General features: G+C 45.0%; 1 protein-coding gene across 2 annotated transcripts in view; it reads right to left on the bottom strand.

The window, feature by feature from the left end:
* Window positions 1–1,382: 1,382 nt before the first annotated feature.
* ARHGEF40 (Rho guanine nucleotide exchange factor 40) overlaps window positions 1,383–20,121 on the bottom strand; it is a 38,442-nt gene continuing 19,703 nt past the window's right edge. Inside the window, exons 8-20 of one of the 2 annotated variants that reach the window (XM_073004490.2) lie at window positions 19,550–19,648; window positions 18,043–18,170; window positions 16,397–16,514; window positions 13,678–14,273; window positions 12,558–12,804; window positions 10,951–11,037; window positions 8,794–9,018; window positions 8,357–8,518; window positions 7,603–7,765; window positions 6,697–6,849; window positions 6,500–6,609; window positions 5,559–5,612; window positions 4,665–4,801 (exon numbers count right to left, since the gene is read on the bottom strand). In XM_073004490.2, coding sequence (XP_072860591.2) covers window positions 5,574–5,612; window positions 6,500–6,609; window positions 6,697–6,849; window positions 7,603–7,765; window positions 8,357–8,518; window positions 8,794–9,018; window positions 10,951–11,037; window positions 12,558–12,804; window positions 13,678–14,273; window positions 16,397–16,514; window positions 18,043–18,170; window positions 19,550–19,648 — 2,127 coding nt within the window. In that variant the 3' untranslated portion in view covers window positions 4,665–4,801; window positions 5,559–5,573. Of the gene's footprint in view, window positions 4,802–5,558; window positions 5,613–6,499; window positions 6,610–6,696; window positions 6,850–7,602; window positions 7,766–8,356; window positions 8,519–8,793; window positions 9,019–10,950; window positions 11,038–12,557; window positions 12,805–13,677; window positions 14,274–16,396; window positions 16,515–18,042; window positions 18,171–19,549; window positions 19,649–20,121 lie in introns of both variants that reach the window. The other variant, XM_073004489.2, reaches the window with a different exon arrangement.

Below are 20,121 nucleotides of genomic sequence, written 5' to 3'. Positions count from 1 at the left end.
GGGAAGAATTTGCTCTCCTGGGCAGAGACACGCAAACATCGCTCTTAAGTGGAAGCAGATGCAGGGGGGCTGCTGGAATGGATCCTGCCTCCTGCTCTGCTGTGGGCATGCAGGGCACCATCTTGGCACAGACGAGTATTGTCTGAGCTGCTTTGGTGGCGAAGAGGAAAGGCATCTGCCTGGCACTCTCTGCTTTCCCCCCCTCCCCTTTTGGATGATGATGATGGAAGGCAGCAGAACACTAGCCTGGCATAGCTAGGCACAGACTGGCTTTGTCTGGGACGCTGAGCCATGATAAGAGGAAGGGGTGGGGAGCACAGGATTGGCATGACCAGCTTGGCAGGGCTTAGCCTTATTACATAGCTGGTGGCTTGAAGGTACTGCCTGAAGACCTCATCCGCTGCAGTTTCCAGGCACTGTAATCTCTTTTCAGTTAGGCTGTGACCAAAATACTGTATAAGGCTCCCTGTGGCATTGTCTGCCCTGTTGAACTATGGCAAGAAAGAGAGACAGGAGGGCAAACTGTCATGTTTTAGTGTCCCTTGTGACAGAAGCAAGAGGCCTCCGGACAGAGGCAGAGGGAAGGATCATGTGCTACTGATGAGTAAGAGTCAGGCCGGCCAGGCCACGTTGCTGACAGATTGGATTCTTGGCCCAAGCCTGATGCCGGCTGGAAGGGCCTCTCACTGTTGCTCCTCAGCCACTGAGTTCACTTGGGAAACAGGGAAGGAGTAGGAACAGGAACATTCCAGTTGCTTAGCAACGACGGTGGGTCAGGTTTTAAAATTTACCTCTTGCATAGGCCTCTGCTACAAGAATGGGACAGTGAACAACCCAAGCCTCTGGACTGGGAAACAAACATAAAGGAGACAGGGCAGTCGGCTGGTGTTGTATCCCTCTCTCCCCATGTCTCCTTGCCTGTGAGAGGAGAGGAGACAAGGCTGCAGCCAGGGCAGGGGAAAAATTGAATAGCAGTAATGTAACAAGTACATTAAGGGTGGGGAGGGGGAGAGAGAGAAAGCATGGTCACCACACATTGAAATACATTCAGAATTTATCCCTCATATTTCCTCAGAAGTAAGTTACACCAAATTCAGTGGGATCTATGCCTGCAAACTTAAAGACATCATTTTTTAAATAGTTGGGGGAAAGTCTTTTTCTCTTTAATAGACTTCAGGCAAACCAAGGAAACTTCTAAAATTGTTGAGAAACTGGTAGGAAAAAAAGATATCAAAATATAATAATAAAAACCTGTCAAAACCCAGTGAATAGTAAGTAACATGGGCCTTGTGAATTATATTCAGTTTTAAAGTGATAAATAGCCAGGGAAAGAATCTAATGCAGTCACTCTTACAACTGAAGAACAGCAATTACTAATACAGTATAGTTCAACATGCTTTTTTATATATAAAATAAGGTCTTGTCAGACAAACCTGACTGATTATTTTGACACGATTACAGGTTTGGCAAAGGTAACCATTCATTTACGAAGACCCAAGGTGCTTGCTTAGTACCTTACAATGGCTTAAGATTGTGGGCAGCAGTAGCTAGAACCCGCTCATCAAACAGGTTAAAACTAGTGTGCTTCCATCATGTTTTAGCTTTCTTACCACCTGGGTGTGAACAATCAATCTGCACAGCTTGCAGATTTTAAAAAACATTTTACGTATCAATCAAATAATGACATTTTACTCAATTCGACCTCTCTGAACCCACATGACTATGGCACTCTCTATCCAGCCTGCACAGCAGTCAAAGCTTCTCTTTGGAAAAAAAAACCCTTTTAAAAAATAGAACTATACTATTGGGACTTCTGGTTCCCCCAACGATCAGCCTCAGTTCAAACACTAGAGCCCTTACTATATACCATCCTCCTTTTTCCCTTTGATACATTACACTATGGTAACACTTAAGCCGTTTGAAGCCAATATAGACGGGTTGCAGATGTTGCAACACCCAAGCTTGGAACTCTGGTTTTAAGTATAAAAATGCTGGTTGCAAAACCTCAGCTTTGCAACTGAGCCCAATGGATAAAATCTGCAAACAGATAAGAAAATAAAAACCTACATCTGGATTGCAGGTCTTCAGACTAGATGCAGAGGTTCAAGAAAAATCCTTGCATTTAGCAGACTAGGTGTTAAGGAAGCCTTCCTGACATGAGAGATTTCTGTGTGCAAGGAAGATTTATATGCAAAAGGGAAAGCATCTGAATCCACACCAGCCATCTGAGAGTCGAACTACACGATAGTGTATTTAAGTGTGTGAATTATTCCAAATCTATGTTTCAATACATATGCAGGAAGAGGAAACCCAGTTTTAGAAGTGAAAGTTCATTTCTAGTTAGGAATGCTTAACTCTTCCCATAGTCCCTTTCTTGATGCTGCTCTTGGAGGTAATCTGGGGGACAAACTACTCAGCTGTAGAATTAACACCCATATTTAGGTGTGTTTGTTTTTTAGTACTATTTGGCTGGTAATAGAACAGTGCCAGAAGATCTAGACCCTCCTTCCCTGCCAAAACCTTGATGAAACACGGCCCTCCCATGCACAGATTTAGGAAGAAAAGTTCCCATTAGTGCTAGAGGTGGAAGCTTTTGTTCTTAGTCTAGTTGCAGAGCAAGTAAATGGTTTTAATTTGGGGAAGATTAAAATAGGCTTCATGCTTTAGTCTTAATTTAAAAATATGCCTTATTGTTACATCCAGTAGCATTTAAAAAGCAAAATAAATGTCCAGACTTCTTTCCTAACCACTCAGTGAGAATGAAGTCTCATTTGAGCATTTAAGAAAACTGTTCAAAGAAAGAACTTGTAGGAAGAAACTGCAGATGGGGAAGGCGTACATACCTCTTACCCATCTGTCACTTTTCCTGTTAGAGATCAACACTTATCTTTTTCATAGTAGGTGTTTCTCTGCACAGAACTTCTGCCATGTCTAGTTAGCTCTGCAGTAATATGATCCATCCACAGGTTTACCACCTTGCCTACAACTCGAGGCTAATTTATGCCAGTTTTGCACATTGGAAGTTGCTTTTTTGCATTATATTTTACTCCAGTGGTTTAGGGCAAACAGATCAGCACCAATCCCATGAGCAAAACAAGTGGTTCTAAAATCAGGCATTTACTTTAGACAAAAAGAAGGGCAATGCAAGTCCATACTACTGAAGAGTTGGACAAAAGCATACGGAATATTATCAGCACAATCCACAGTCCTGGAACTGATGAGGATTCACAGTCTAATTAAGTGGAGGAAGAGGTTACTATCAGAGTCACCACTTTCAGTGATGCAGATGAAAATAGTCATAATGAATCAAAAGTCTGCTAAATGGTGACAAGTCTCATGAGGTTTCCCTGTTTTATGTACCAGTATTGGCTGGAGTGGTTTTACTGTCTCCTTTTAATATGGGGAGATGTCTGTAGGACACCCATAGTAAAGGCCCAATACTAGAAAAGAAATGTCAAGAGAAGGCAGATTAACTAACTGGCTTAGCTCCCTGCGCCAGAAAGAATGGGCAGAAACCCCAGAATTTCCACCCAAATCAAAGTATAGCACCATTAGTTAGCTGACAGTTTGCATTATCCAAATCACAGCATGGCACAGTTTATAAAAAAACAAAACAAACACCAAGCAGTCCCACCGCAAAAACAAGTAACATTACTATGTGGAGGCTTTAAGGGAAAGGATTCAAGCATGGGAGGTAATAATCTTCCCCATGTTTAGCAAAACCACTGTTCCGCTTTTTTTAGGACTTCATGGCCTCACACTGCAGGTAGATCACTTGACCAAGTGTTCTTGCCTAGTAAAAACCTTTTGGACATATTCATATATTTTAAAAGCACACTGCAATAAGATGTCTAGCTAGAACCCTTCTTAAAATACTAGATTTCTGTATGTGAGAAGGGTTGATTTTTTTTTCTGTGTTGGAAAGATACAAACATGTGCCCTCCTCATCTGCATTCCAAAAAAGAAACAGTCCCAGAGAAGGTATACCAAGCCAACCTCTGCGGAACTAGACACACTGCAGTATCACACCTTGGCTCTCATATGGCTGTACAGATTTTCCCTGATTCTGCTGGAGAGATCTCTTGAGTTCCTTCTTCAGAGGGAGGAAAGTTTTATGTCACAATAATCACCCTTCTACTACATGGCCTTGACACTCCTCCTTCCTCCTGGGTCAACTGGGATTTTGGTTCAGAAAGTGCATTTGTTGCCTAGCAACTGCAGCCCAGATTCTTCCCTTCATCTTTCATGAAACTAAGCAAAATACTAATTGGTCCAGAGGCTTACAGTTGTGACTGACAGAGCCTCAGGCAAAGGATAAATCTGATATGTCCTGAACATATTGATCATGGGTTGATGAGGGCAGACACCTCCCATTCTCCACCTCCATTTGAGCCAACATGGAACTCCTAGGTTTGGCCTTCTGTGATGGGAAAAAGAGCCCCCTCACCACCAACAGCATCAACTTTTCCAAGAATGTCCGGTAATTTTTCAGTCCCCAAAAAATAAAAATAAAAAATGGTAAAGGCACTGAATGGGTGGGGCAGAGTCATCCCAGGACTGCAGCTGAGTTGGAGAGGTCCTATGGGATGGCTGCAGAGTGTAGTACATGGGAGAGACATCAGATGACTTGGTGGAAGCAGGTCACAGTATTCCCGGACAGCAGTGCCCATTCATGCCTGATCCTCACTCCAACACTCTGTGGGGCTCAGACTGTTCTGTTCCCAGAGTCTCTTGGGACTGAGTTCTCCCTTCCATAGCTGCTTGGGGAGAAGAGCTTCCGGTGCAGGCTCCAGACCCAACGCTGCAAAAGAAACAACAATGAATGAATGCCCATAAAAGTAAGCATTCCTAGATTTGCTAGCTACTCATCACCCTGACACTTCTAGTCTTCATGCCTGCATTTTGTACTTATAAATCTGCACATTATTCTGGTCCAGTAGAATTTAACCCACCTAATGGGGTAGGTAGCCTTCAGCACAAACCACTCTGAAACAATAAAAGTTGCACTCTGCAGTTATGTTCCCTTTTTAAGTGTTCTAGGCACTTCATCTGGAATGTCTCCATAATAATAATCCTGCAAGACAAGCCAATATTTCTTTTCCCCTAATCGCAGATCAAGGGACAAGACAGAGAACTGGTGCTTTGCCTTAGGTCAACAGGCAAGTTCATGCCCACGGTGAGATTAGAATCACTGACTTCCCAGCTTACACTGTTAGTCATCAAATTACACCAGGTCTGTAGGCATTATATCAATTTTAAGCAAGGGCAATAGTACAGAGAAAACTGGATGGCCAGGAGTGGCCTCTACAAATAGAGAAGCTGCAAGATGGTAAAACACACAAGATTTTTTTAAAAAAAGCATTTGGACATAGAATCACACACAAACAGAGATGAGGTCAAATTCTTGGACAAAGAGACGTGCCTGGAAATAACAGACCAAGAGAAAGATACAGAGGAATGCCATATGCTGTACCTCAGGGGGAAGGGGAAACAGGAGGTAGTAGGTAAAGGGAGGGGGGGTGGCACAAAGGCAGAGAAGTTTGGCGTGGGCGCTGTACCTGGCCGCCATGGCCTCAGAGTGGGGTCACTGGTTCGCCGGCAACGCCAGAGCTCTGGCAAATAAAGAAAACATGAAAGCCATCAGGGATGGCATGGTGAGCCCTGGAGGGAGAGGGTGGACAGGAGGATCACATCATCACGCACACAGAAATACACCCACGTACACCCTGCACAGGCAAATAATCATCGAGTCATCATCACCTAACTCAAAAAGGATACATCTGTCATATGGCCTCTTTCATAGTCATATGGCAGAGGAAGATTGGGCAGAGGTGGGCTATGCCACTCTGAAAGTCTAAGGCAATGGTGGATTAAAATGTGACTCTCCAAATAATGCTTTTCCATTTGCCATACTTCCTGAAGCTTCTAAGACAGTGGTTGCAAGCCTTGGGTACCCCAGGCTCATGGATTATTCCACTTCCCAAAAGCCTTCACCACCAACTGTGGTGGCTGAGGTTTCTGGGAGTTGCAGTCCAAGAACACCTGGGTTACCCAAAGTTGGGAAACACTGTTCCGAGAGATGAAATCTATTTCATCTGAAGGACAAAAGGTCTCCCATCTCTGGACCAAGGGTACCCTCCCAGCCAGGCCACTTTATGATCTGAGTGTCAGTTTATACAGACCAGAAGCATCAAATGGTAACACCTAGCCTCCACTGCAGCATTTCAGGTTGCAGGCATCCAGGGAAGGGAGGCAGTGTGACCTCTTGGGGGGAAATCCATCAAGACATCTAGGCTGAAAACTCTACATCAGCTTTGTTACTAGAGATGGTGTCTCCCTTGCTGGGGAATCATTCAAATATTTAGTCTTCCCCTCCTCACCTGTACTCTGAAGCAATACACTCAGTGGTACCATACAATTCTAAGAACTATATATGAACAATACCCACAATAGGAGACACACATATACTAGAGAGTCATTTAGTAGCAAGTACACTCACCGACTGGTGGTGGCCCAGAGCAGAGCTGCTGCTGCCAGATAATGATCCTCTTCCTTGCCTAAGTGGTTCTGGGTGGCTTGGGGATGCTCTGCCAGACTCTGAAGTCTCCACTAAGAGGAATAGAAAAGGAGGCATTGCTGAGCACAGACGTGAGCAGCAACTCTCCGAGGCAGATGGAAGAATGGCAGTGAACTCACCCCTTGGAATGGGCTTGACATCCAGGTCCCATTCTTCTTCCTCAAAGTGGCCAGGCAACGACAGACCAGGAGGGGGCCCAGGACCCAGACCAAGAGGGGCTAAACGCTGGGAAGGGCAGGACGATATGCTCATAGAGACAGCCGGATGCGCAGCTGAAGCAGGCAGGGTGGGAGAGAAAGAGATGAATGTTCCAGACGTTTTTCAGAGCTCCTCCACGTTTGAAATGCAACCTCCTTTACTAGCTTTCTGCATGTTAACCTCATACGGACAGCAGCAGCAGCTGTATGGATAAATCAAAAGGCTGCATATTGCTTCTTAGATCATTCATGTGCACTTTTTAAGTGTAGGGATCTATTTTCCACATATTCTCCCCAAACAAGACCATATTCAGTGATATTAAGGAAAGCCACCACAGAATCCTCCTTTCATTTCCACAGAAAAAAAATACTTTCTTCTCAGTAGCTGACAAATGTCTCACGAAGGCAGCAGGCCAGCTTGTGTGGGCTTTTAAAAATTATTATTATAAGAGAGGCCAGTAATTTTAATTGAAGAATGAATAACATTTTCAAAAATAATTAAGCAGCCATTCCCTCTTTGAAGGGGAGTTCACACTCCTGGTTCATTTCTTACATTCTTTCAGTTTTATCCCAGGATAAGCAGCTGAAATTGACAGCAGTTCAACAGGACTTCAGGCACGATTCTTTCCTCACCCTAGCTGGATATTATCTTGAGTCCTCCCATCCAAGTAGTAACCAGGCCTAACCCTACTTAACATCCTAAATCAGACATAAACTGGTGTATTCAAGGCGATATGACGGCTTCGCCATGAGGTTTTCTTAAAGCGAGGCAATTATCCTGTTCTCTTGAGTGCTCCTAACCACCCTTTCTCTCTGACATCTTCATACCCTGTTTCCACAGCAGTTGGGCTATAACATTGGTCCACTGATGCTTGACTTCAGCAGAAGGTGCCTGCAAGGTGAAGGCCTGCCGGGATGCTCCACGTCCAAACCACAGCTCGAAACGTAGCCCGCTCGGCCCCACACTCTCTGTCAGCCCCATGGAAGCTGTCTGTACAAAGAGAAAGGAGGTGGGGTCAGGAATAATGAAAAATCGAGTACATATTCCTTTTGGGCCATCGGCTATAGGCAGTCTGTATGAGAAGTCCACAGAGAAACAGCCAAAGTAGGAAAAACAACAGCCAGTCCTCTTGCAAAGGGAACCAGGAAACAAGAAGAGGGTCTCAAACACAGACTTTTACAGCCACATACAACTGTGGCCTTGTCTTCCCTCTAGGATTCTACTTTTCTCTCTTGAGTCAGATTAGCTGGTAGTGAACTGAACAGTCCCCCACTCTCTCCATTTTGCATTTGTCTTTCCAGTGAGTAATATTGTCTTGGCTACATTTCATTTTTCTTTACAGCTCAATCGGCCCATTACATTGGTGTTTTCTATGCCATTGTAAATCGACCCACCGTTTTCTCTGTAAATTCTTCCAAGATCTGTGTCACATGAAAATTCAAAAAATCATGCTGTTCCACCAACAGATTACAATGGGGCAATCCAGTTCCTAGTAACAGTTCCATGCATTTAAACTAGAGGAGCTCCAGACTGTACATTAGTTGAATCCCAAGAGAATATTCTCTGGTCACCTGGAATTACCTGCAAGGCCTGTTTGCAGATGTAGCCACCTTCAGCTCCCTTGCACTTGGTGAAAAGCAGCAGTTGTTCAAAGAGGAAGATGTGCCGCTGGCACTTACGGCGCCCACATACCAAGGTGAGCTCACCACGCTGCAAGAGTGGCCCTTGTTCTGACAGTTTCATCTGCATGGGAGATAAAATAGTGCTGTTCAGAGTCATGAGGCTGACACAATACCCTACCATCGCCCTCAGTTCTATCAGAAGGGGTAAAAGCACCACTGTACAAAGACCCCACAGTGTAGGGTAAGAGCAACATCGGGCACCAGGCCCTCAACCTGACAAGCATCAAGGACAACCGGGTGGGGCACTGGACAAGTGATGTGAGCGCAAGCAGCACATGCACAAGTAAGCAGCAAGGAAAAGGCAGCGCTGCACACCAGGAGCACTCATGCGCTCACCTCACAGCCCCGGATCTGCTCCGTGGCCAGCAGGTCCCGGCCTCGCTGCTCCTGGGCCTCCAGCATCTGCTGGGCCTCCTGCAGGGCTTGGCGGTCAGGCCCACGCTCCAGCTCGCATTCGCGTAGCAGCTCACCCAGGAAGCGCCGGTACCGCTCCAGTTGGTCCAGAGGAGCACGCAGAGCACAGGCAATTGGCCCATCTTCACGCAGCTCTGGGGGAGCTTTCTGCAGGAAAGGACAGGACAAAAGAAAGAAATCAGCTCGCAACAGATCAGGAGCGTAACTCAAAAACATCTGGTTCTCGGTCTCTCCTTCTTACTTCACCTGCCTGACAGGGAAACCCTGAAATCCAAAGACAAAATGAAGATGCAAGGGGCAGGGTGGCCAAAGCCGTCCTGTCACATAGAATCATAGAGTTGGAAGGGGCCTATAAAGCTACCAAGTTCAACCCCCTGCTCAATGCAAGAATCCAAATTAAAGCAGATCTGACAGTCAGTTGTTCGATTTTCTCTTGAATGCTTCCAGCATTGGAGCACTCACCACCTCCAAAGGAAATTGGTTCCATTGTCATACTTTTCTAAGAGTTAAGAATTTTTTTCCTGATATTCAGCCTTAATCTGGCTTCCTATAGTGAGCCCATTATTACGTGTCCTGCACTTTGGGATTATCCTGCCCCTCCTCTGTACGACTACCTTTCAAGTATTTGAAAAGTACTATTATATCTCCCCTCAATCTTCTTTTCTCAAGGCAAAACATGCCTAGTTCTTTCAGTCTTTCCTCACAGGGCTTGATTTCCAGTCTCCTGATCATCCTTTTTGACCTCCTCTGAACTTGCTCCAGTTTGTTGGTGTCCTTCTTACAGTGTGACCTCCAAAACTGGGCACAATACTCTAGATGAGGCCTAAGCAGTGCTGAATAGAGGGGACTAGTACCTCAAAGGATTTAGAAATGACACTTCTGTTAATGAATCCTAAAATCGCATTTGCCTTTTTTGCTGCCACATTGTACTGTTGGCTCATCTTCAGCCTTTGATCTGTAAGAATTCCAAAACCCTTCTCACTCATAGTATTACTGAGCCAAGTATACCCCATCATCTTGTAACTGTGCATTTGGGTTCCCCACCCCACCCCATGTGTAGAACTTTGCACTTATCCCTGCTAAATTTCATTCTGTTGTTTTCAGTGCTCAAGCCTACCAAGACCTTTTGAATTATGTTCCTGTCTTCCAAGGTATTAGCTATTCCATCCAATTTTGCGTCATCCACAAATTTGATGAATGCAAAGAAGATAGGAAGCAAGGTGCCAACCTTCCTTTCTCCAGCACCACACATTAGGCTCACCTCCAAAGCATATGACTTCTCCTGGTGATGTAGGACTTCCCCATCTACAAGCCTTAGTTTACAGTTGCCTGAAGCCAGTGCCCTAACGAGCCTCATAATAGTGCTGGCCCTGGTAGTGAGTTTCCTGTTCATCATCATCATTGTTGAACTGCAGAGCTGGAAGAGACCCTATGGATCACTGAGTCCAGCCCCTCTCAAGGAGTCACAGTGGGGAATCGAACACCCAACTTCTGGCTCCACAGCCACTGAACTATCCAGCAGTTCATGGTGGCCTCCACATACTATAAATCAAAGGGACCCTGTGTGCCATTTCTTTCTATGCCCTCTTAACATTTTTTTTCTGGTTAGGAAAATAACAGAAGAAGCCAAGCTTAATCACTTTTTTTGGACTGCAACTTTCACAATCTTCCCCAGCAGCCAGCAAGGCCCATGGTTAGAAAGTGAAGTTACAAATCAGAAACGCAACTGGATCTCCATATTTGAGGCAGGGCAATTGTAAGATAAAAAGCCTTTTCTGGAACCGCCATGCGTAAGATTCCAAAATGGAACACAAGAGACAGCTGGCTCTTTGTAGGGCTGGCTCATCATTGTAGAGCAGTCTCCCACTTGAACGCTTGCATCCTGGGGTCATTCTCTCTGCCACTCCCCCGCACCAGCGTAAGCATTCCAACTCCAAATGGGGGTGAAAAGAATTCATTATGAGTCAAAGGCATCCCTTTAACTGGTGCCCAGGCTATCTATCAATTTTCGCCCACCACAAAGGTCAGAGTTGAATTCCACCCTCTCCTCACATCCTGTGTAGCCAACGCAACTCCTACCTTGCTGGCTATACGAAGGGAAGTCAGCGCAGCCTGGAACTTGTGGTGATCTTTGGAGTAGGTGGCATAAAGTTGAAGCTTCTCTTCCTATAGGCAGGAGAGGAAAAAGGTACAGGTTCTTTTGTTCATCTTGACGATGCAAGAAAGCAAGTTATTGAGCCTGCATGGCAAAGATCAATCCTTTCACCCCCTCCCCCGACTTCCAACTACTCTACTTAAAACAAAACAAACAAAAACTATTTCACAAGCCCAACGAAAGATTGCCATCTTTCTTACCCCAGCCCTTGTAGCTGCAACTTTTAAATTGCAACTGGACGTGTGCTAATCAGACAATTCCCCATCACTTTATTATTATGCCAGGATAAGCTTCATCTGCTATATCTCAGTGTGCCCAGCTGTTAAAGGCAAAGTAAAGTTTTTTTTAAAAGCAGTAACTCAAAGAGAAGGACACCCCTTTTCATTCACAGAAAGAAGCAGGAATTCTGCAACAGGCACAAGAAGGAAGCCATACAGGAGTGGAGAGTCTTTTTTGTTTGTTTGTTTGTTTTTTTGTTATCCTGGGGTGGACAACTTATGGCTCTCCAAATCATAGAATCATAAAGTTGGAAGGGGGCTATAAGGTCATCAAGTCCAACCCCCTGCTCGATGCAGGAATACAGATCAAAGGATATCTGCCAGGTGGTTGTTTAAGTTTCTCTTGAATGCTTCCAGTGTTGGGGCACTCACCACCTCTCGAGGTAATTTGTTCCACTGTCGTATCACTCTAACAGTTAGGAAATTTTTCCTGATATCCAACCAAAAATTGGCTTCCCATAACTTGAGCCCATTGTTGCGTGTCCTGCACTCTGGGGTGATTGAGAACAGATCCCGCCCCTCCTCTTTATGACAGCCCTTCAAATATTTGAAATGTGTTATCATATCTCCTCTCAGTCTTCTTATCTCAAGGCTAAACATGCCCAATTATTTCAGTCTTTCCTCATAGGGCTTGGTTTCTGGATCGGACTGCAATCCCCATTAACTAACCAGCACAGCTACTGTAATATGAGAGTTACAATACTGTATGCCTTTGAACACCAGTTGCTGAGGAACATGAGTAGGGTCTGCTCTAGTGCTTATGTCCTGCTTTGGCTTCCCATAGTTATCTGGGCTGGCCACTGGGTGAGCAGAATACTGTACTAGATTAGCCTTTGGTCTGATCCAGCGTGACTTTTACGTTCTTATGAACACTGCTAGCAACTGTAGTTCAAGAATCTTTGCTGGGCCCAAAGTCACCCATCCCTACCTTAACATAAGATGTGAATGCTTTCATGTATTTATTTCTAAACAAAGAGATAATGTGCACATACTCTCTGCTTGGAAGCCACATTATTTTCCTTGGAAGCCTACCATTCCCAGGTATCTACCTGTCATTGCCAGGTATGCAGGCACGCTTATAGTTAATCGGTGCTTGGCAAAAATACATGATTCTATGGATGCTTTGTGGTATTCTCTATGGTTGTGTCACATAGTTGAGCACACACGAGACTCTGAGGATGACGCCGAAGTTGCAAATTCAACTTAGAGGTAAAGAAGGTTTTGTCAATGGATGCGAGGAGAGGGGCACTCACGTGACGCAGGAAACAACCTCCAACAGATGATGGGTGGTTCATGCATCCCTCCAGCTCGCTCAGGAGACAGCCATTGTGGAAGGCCAGCAACTGTTCCCGGGTGGTCCGGAGAGCACTGCCCAGGCACCTCACCTCAGCTGGCCAGGCCTGCCCACCAGGTTCCTGGCATAGAGAAAGGGGCTGGGAAAGGGTGCCCACGTACTCCCGTTCACACTCCAACAGCTCTGCCAGAAGTTGCTGCTGGACCCTGGGGGGCGGGTGGGGGGGGGGAGAAAGTGGGAGGAAGAAGAGTCATTCGCCGAACCCTTCAGCCTTGCCTAGAAAACCAGAAGCGGGTGGGCTGGCATAGTTAAAAAAAAACATCGGTACAATACCAAGAGCAACAGACTGCTAGCTAGCAGATTAGCGAGTGGCAGAGTTTGAATTTCACAGAACGGCACAGCGAGAGACAGACATGTGTGGTCTGTGAGGCACAGCTAGGGTGTCTACTTATGGCTCACTCCAAAGGAGGACAAAAGCAGACACCAATTTACACAGTCCTCTGTATGCTAATTTGTATGCACATGAGTAACATTAAAAATGTTATTTCTGATTGAAAAATAGTTTCACTGAAACCCACCACAGTGGGGAAGACCGTGACCAGGGGCTCTCTCTGTGCTGGCTGAGTCTGCTCTCTGGATCCTGCAAACTGTGGATGAGCAGCTTCAAGGTCTCCGAATTCCTTCTTGTGGGTACTTTATCTTTAAATCAGAATTGGACTGGACAGTGCTTTAAACGGAGCCCTTCAAAAAACCCTCCCTACAAATGGACTTGTGACCACGCTAGGCACAGCACATCAGCAACTCCTCCTGATTCACGCCCCACCAAAAAGGACACAGCGTGATAATTGAGCAGTTCCATGTGTCTTATGGAAGCTGGTGTGATGGAATGGTTTGGCGATCAAACCCTGCATTTGTGAGTGAAAAGATGTGTATCAACTGGATTTTCTCCAAGCAGCACCACAATATCTGGGCTCCTCTTGGCCTCGTGCAAGTGTGAAGCATCCCGCTACAACACAGGCCAGAGTGGCACGACGGCACTCCGCTCCCCACTGGCTCCCGTATCCTTCCTCGCTACTCACCCAAGGCAGCGCCTTCTTTCCATGCGGGGGGTGGCTCCCCAAGGAGCTTCTGCCACATGAGTCCCGCTGCGGCCCAACAGCACGTGTTCGCGGGGGGAGCAGCTCCTGTCTGCCAGTTCGCGACTGCTCACCTCCAGGCCACGGATGTGCACGCTGGGGCGGCCCGGGTCGCTCGAGGCTCGCAAGGCCACGTGGGGCGTGGGAGAGAAAGGTGTCTTGGGGCTGCCCTGCCTCTTCTTGTGACTCTCCAAGGCAGCGTTGCTTCGCGTCGGGGAGCAGCAAGGAGAGGCCTTGGGGCTGGAGTGTGGCTGGAAGAGGGAGGTCAGGCTGCAAGAGGAGCCAAACCTGGCGCTCAGGCCCCAGCCGTGCTTGGGGGAAGAAGAGGCACTGATGCTGCAGGCCCGAGGCCGTGGGGCACAGCAAGCCTCTGGGGAAGGCTGCAACTTTCCTTGGGATTTAGGGCTTTGCAACGGTGTCCTCTCCAGAGAGGCCCCCTCGGCCAGGCCCTCCGTCGGCCTCCTTATTTTGCGCTTCTCTTCTCCACTGTCACAGGCAGATTCAAAGCACGCCTGTTCTTCCAGAGTCTGCTGCTGAACCTATAGGCCAGAAAGGTAGAAAGGTGTGGGAGGAAGAAAGAGAAAACAAAACACAAGTGACAACATTTGCCTGTCCCAGAAAAAAATGCCTCTAGTGGCCTGCCCTGCTTCTTGCAGGCAGTTCACCCATTCCAGCAGGGCCAACTTGAGGGCTCAGGGTTAAGTGCAGCGAGCTAAGGATGGATGGATGGGGTGGAGGAACTGCCTTTAACCTTTTTCCAAAGCTGTGGAAGTCATCTGGGTACTAATTACATAATGAACTTCCACTGGTTACTTCAGAAGAACTGCTCTGTTCCTATTTCCCAGTATGATGTGAATTTTTTTCTGAATGGAAACTAGCGCAAGAAGGGAGCCTCGTCCATGATTCTGTGTTCCGTTGCAACCTTTCCGGGTTTGTTTGTTTTTTAGTTTCCACACGGAATGGGAGAATTTCAACAAATGCAGATTCTATCTCCCTCGCACACAGTCCATCAAGGAGTACTCTGGCTTTTCTATGTTCTCAGTTGACCCATTTGGCAAAAAAACCCAATTTCATTTACATATAGCAATTCAACCCTCAACCTCTGTCTTTAGAACAACAGCCAAAGTCAAGCTATAACTGCCAATAAAATAAAATAAAATAAAATATTTTGCTAACAATGATATCAGGAATCTCTGCCTTCCCACAAATTTCAGGAGGAATTCCTATTTGTCTCCTACATCTCCTGGATCATGCGCTGCTTTTCTACAGACTACCAGCTTCTGCCTCCACAGAGCTGCTCCAGGCCCAGCTCCTACATGTAATATAATCCCACTTCATCTCCAGCTAAAGGAAAATTAGGCCTTGAGTAGTGCTAGCTAGTCTGTGCAGCCCCGTCCAGCCCTTCCAACCACCTCAGACCCGCTCTTAGAGAAGCCATTAAGGCTTTGATTATCATGTACTTTTCTCTCTCGTCCCATGCAGAATATTTGCCTTATTTTCCCTGGCTTCATTTTGCTGATTCGGGCAAGCTTCAGAGACCTAAATGTTATTTTTGCTCAATCTTCCTATGGTATTTTTTTTTTAAAAAAGATTCACCAGTCCTAATTTTTCCAGGACCTCATAGGCCCCATATGGAACCATATCTTGATGGGGGGGCCCTCACTACTCTTGTCCATGCGCTCGTAATCTCAATATTAGACCACTGTAATGCGCTCTATGTGGAGCTGCCTTTGAGATTGATGTGGAAACTTCAAATGGTGCAGAATGTGGCAGCCAGGCTTCTTAGTGGGGTGAGGAAATATCAGCATATCTCTCCCACTCTGGCTGCTTTGCATTGGCTGCCCATTTGTTTCCGCATTGACTTCAAAGTGCTGATGATGACATACAAAGCCCTAAATGGTTTGGGACCTTGATACTTGGCAGATCGTCTTCTCCCACCTAGATCTACCCGAATCATCCAGCATAGCCAGCAAGGACGGCTGAGGGGCCTAACGCTGAGAGAGGCCCAGAAAGAAAGAACAAGAAGTTGGGCCTTCTCGGCAGTGACTCCTCGGCTATGGAACAGTCTCCCAACAGAAATCCGCCTGGCACCCTCGCTGGGTGTTTTTAAAAGCCATTAAAAAACTTGGCTCTTTAGGCAGGCCTTCCCTTCAGTCAATAACTGATCTTTATTCTTTGTCTTTTAAATTATTTCATCTTGGCAATGATCTAAAATAAGTGTTAAATTATGATGTTTTAAATGATTTTTTATGATATTTGTTATATTATGATGTTTTCATGTGTGTAAGCCGCCCCGAGTAGACTTTGTCTGGGGGGGGGCGGGGTAAAAATCTAATAAAGGAAAGGAAACGAAACGAAATGAAAGAGGGAGAATAACATAATAGGGATGAGGATTTGTGTCCCTGTCAAGTCAGACTTAAGTCACATCAGTGACTTGACTCAAACGTGACTTGGGTGTTTTGTTTTTTTCAATGACTTCAGCTTGCGAATCAGAACCTACCCACCCCCTTTTTATGGGGGGAAAAGCTTCTTTTTAATACGGACTCAGATCTTACCAAGGGCTTGGGACTTGCTAACAAGGACTTGGACTTTGGACTCAGACCCAAAGACCTGGCCAACATCCCTGCGACAGAACAGTTGGGAGAGGCACTTTAGGAATTACCTGCATGATTTCCCGCTCCTCTTGCAACACTTCTAGCCGACGGTTGCTGAGCTGGACAAGTCCATGAAGGGCCTCATCCACCTCTTGGTAAAGCCTGGTGGCAGCCACAGCTTCCATGCTGCAGAAACAAAAAGGCAAATAATGGTCACTGGGGATGGGGGCATTTCCTCTCTGCATAAGCTGAGAGAAAGGATGAAGCTCATAGGGCTAGTTGAATACTGGCGAGGAGGGCTGCTTCAATTTAATAATATTTGGGGCCATTACAAGAAACAGTCTACACACCTGTCTTTTTAAAATGATACACGGAAAAGATATTTCTGTGCTTCTATAGGGGCAGTTTTGAGAAATGTGAGCTCAAGGTTTTTCTACATTTACTTATTATTCTTAGAATATTGCCTAATGGAATAATTGACGCTGATGTTTTTTCTTTTTCATTTTTTTTATCATTTGGGACTATTTATATATTTTAAAGTGTTTTTCCCTTTTAAAAAAAGCTTTAGGAAGTCTCTTAAATCATTCTTATTCTGGCAGGCTTTTCAAAACTTGCCAACCGAGGGGCTGCTGAGAACACCAGCCTTTCATAGCTAACTGCTGCCCTTTTTAATGTGTTTTTAGATGCTATGATATTAATAATTTTTATTAATTCTTAATTAATTAATTAATTAATTAATTAATTAATTAATTAATTAATTAATTAATAACTTATATTAATTAATTATTAATTAGTTAATAATTATTTAATTAGTAATTAAATAATAATTATTTAATTATTAATTAAATACTTATGAATGAGTAACAAACACATTTTTTAAAAAAGAAATAAACAACATAATAACTAACTTTTTAAAAATAATGTTTCAAGCTTTGGCTTCAGGAAGCAAATTTTGGGTATCACAAAAGTTCAACAGATGGTTTTTGCTGCTGCTGTTGTTGATATTTGCTGCCAAGTTGTTTCCAACTTATAGACTTATAAACTAGGACTAAGGAGACCTGGGTTTGAACCCTTGTTTGCACATGGACACGGGGTGGGGGTGATAAAACGATTGCTTAAATATCCCATGTATCCTGCAAGCCTTATTAGGGTTGCTATACGTTAGTTCTGACTTGACAGCACATAATATAGGCTAATTCCCTTCAACAGCCCCGCTCAGCTCTTGCAAACACAAGGCTGTGGATTCCTTTATGGGAGTGAATCTATCTCTTATTTAGTCTTCTTCTTTTCCTGTTGCCTTCTGCTTTTCCCCAGTCATGTAATTTATTATGATGGAAATTTATTATGATGGAATGTTTATTGCCATGAAGAGATGTTCCTGCTTAAGGTGTCGAAACAACGTGACTAACTTAGGGTATTATGTACCTTGACTTTAGCACATGAGGAGGATATTGGTCACTCTGCCTCAAGTAGCCACATGTCTTGAGGCAGGCCTGCAACACAATTCAAACGTGCAGGTGACATAAGTGAGCAACATTGAAGTCGATAGTGTGTTTTAAAAAAATATGAACAAGTGCCAGTCTTTCTTCCCCACACACGTAATTTTGCAAACAAGCAGCAGCTCCAGAGGGTGTTCTTCCAAACTGCTGAAGAATTTTCAAAGAAGAGCAAACAGGACCTGGGCTCCTGCTAGGCTCCAACTACTGGTCCTCACCTGCAGGGACCCAGAGGGGGCAGCCGTGCCAGCAAAGACCCACCACGCCGCTGGAGCTCCAGAAGACGAGGTTCAGAGAGCAACTTCCTCATTGTCTCTTGGTGCAAGGTGATCTGTGCTGACGCTTCCTGGGGTAACGAAAAATCTTTGATGATGGCACAGCAAAGCATGGGGAGGGGGTTAAGACTGAGGTAGCTAAAGTCTACCCCCAGCAACATAGAAAGATGTGTGGCCATCAGAACTCAAGAAAAGCTAGGTTTTCTGGACTGCAGCTCCCAGGGTCCTTCAGTCGGCAGGGAGAGCAGGCAAAAGCAGTCCAAAAAGGTCCAAAACTGCATTTTTTTTTCCACCCCACACTCTGGTGATGACATGTTATTGCTGCACAACAAATGCTGACTTGGCAGTTGATAACTGCACAGGTTTTCAAAACAGCCAAACCATGCCCCTAATCCTTGATGGACAGAGGAACAAATGCTATGCTTTAGAAGCAAAAGCAAACAGGCCACCAGATCCACAGTAACCAGAATTTCGCAGCAACCAAAGTGAATTCTATAATGGGCATGTGTCATGCAAATTACTGTATAAAGTTAAATACATCTGCTATTTTGCATAAGTAATTCTCTGTTAGTCATGGGAAAGGAAAAGAGCTACACAGAGCAATAATAGCACACACTTCTTGACCCTTGCAAATCTGCATTAAATGTCTCAGTTTAAAAAAAACTGGAGGTCTATTTCTCACTGTCAGTCTGTGTTTTTGGGCCATTTCTGGCTATAGGTGTAAAGTCATGCAGCTGAATGTTCTTTCTCTAGACAGAGAAATGAAAAATCCCTCATGCAGGGAATACACAATGTGCTATTGCAGAGCTTGCCTCTGACATTCTTGTTTTCTATATGAAATACTTTTTGTACATGGAGGAACATCATGGTATATGAGCTCTCACATACTGTCTGACATTTACAGACAGATACTGGTTCACCACTTCAGTGAGATCCAGGTCTGCATCTCTCATCTATATGATTGCTGCTATATACAGTATTTACAAGATACACAAAGGCGTAACAATGAATCATCCAGATTTTTAATTCGTGTGTCTTTACAAACAAACAGGGCCTTTGAATATAATTGTATAACTGATTCTAAACTCCATGGAGATGCATGGAGTAACACCACACCTCAGTCTCCATTTTGGAACTCAGTGGTTGCAACTCCTATGACTACAATGTCTGGCTAGATGAATTCTGAATGTTCCTTTTCCCTCCTTCCTTGGCCTTCTCACATTTTGTAACATCCAGCCTGATGAAACTTTGGAAGACATGAAAGCTTGCTTCCTCTCTCTCTCTCTCTCTCTCTCATACTGTACTATGACTGAAAGCTGGAAGTTTTTCCCTCAGAATAACAGATAATGCAAGACTATAAGAAGTGCAAGGTGGAGGTGGGGAGGATTGCCATCTGCAGAGTTAAACAGCACACCCTCACAACCTCTAAAGTCATGTCACACACTTTTACCTCCTGACTCTGTGCAGATCCCACATCCTTGAGGTGGGCACTAGCCTCATGTACAGCCTGCAAGACACTGTGGCAGAGTGCTTGTAGTTGTTCCAGAGCCTGTGCAGAGGGGGAGAGAGAGGTAAGGATCACACAAATTGGTGATGGCCTACATCCTTGCAACCAAGCCCTATGAGGAAACACTGAAAGAAATGGGCATGTGTAGCCTTGAGAAAAGAAGACTCAGGGGAATATGATAGCCTTTGTCAAAGACTTGAAAAGTCATACAAAGGAGCGGCAGGATCTGTTCTCAGTAGACATGTCAGCTTCATATTTGTCCACTCACTGGGCTCCTTGCATTGCACACATCCGATGGCAGCAACATCACGCCAATCGCGGATGTGGTCCCACCAGGGCTGTCCCTCCCCTCAGCTGACCACTCACTCTTCTCATTTCCTTGTCGAAGTAGTCAGCTGCTGAGAGAGGTCACATAATAATGGTTTCAAACTATAGGAAGCCAGATTTAAGCTTAATATCGGGAAATAAATCCTTAACTGTTAAAGCAGTACGACAATGGAACGAATTTCCTCGGG

Source organism: Pogona vitticeps, chromosome 6 (genome assembly GCF_051106095.1).
Source record: "Pogona vitticeps strain Pit_001003342236 chromosome 6, PviZW2.1, whole genome shotgun sequence".
Classification (NCBI taxonomy): domain Eukaryota; kingdom Metazoa; phylum Chordata; class Lepidosauria; order Squamata; family Agamidae; genus Pogona; species Pogona vitticeps.
The sequence above is the reverse complement of the archived record's forward strand: the minus strand, read 5'-3'. Positions and strand labels throughout refer to the sequence as shown.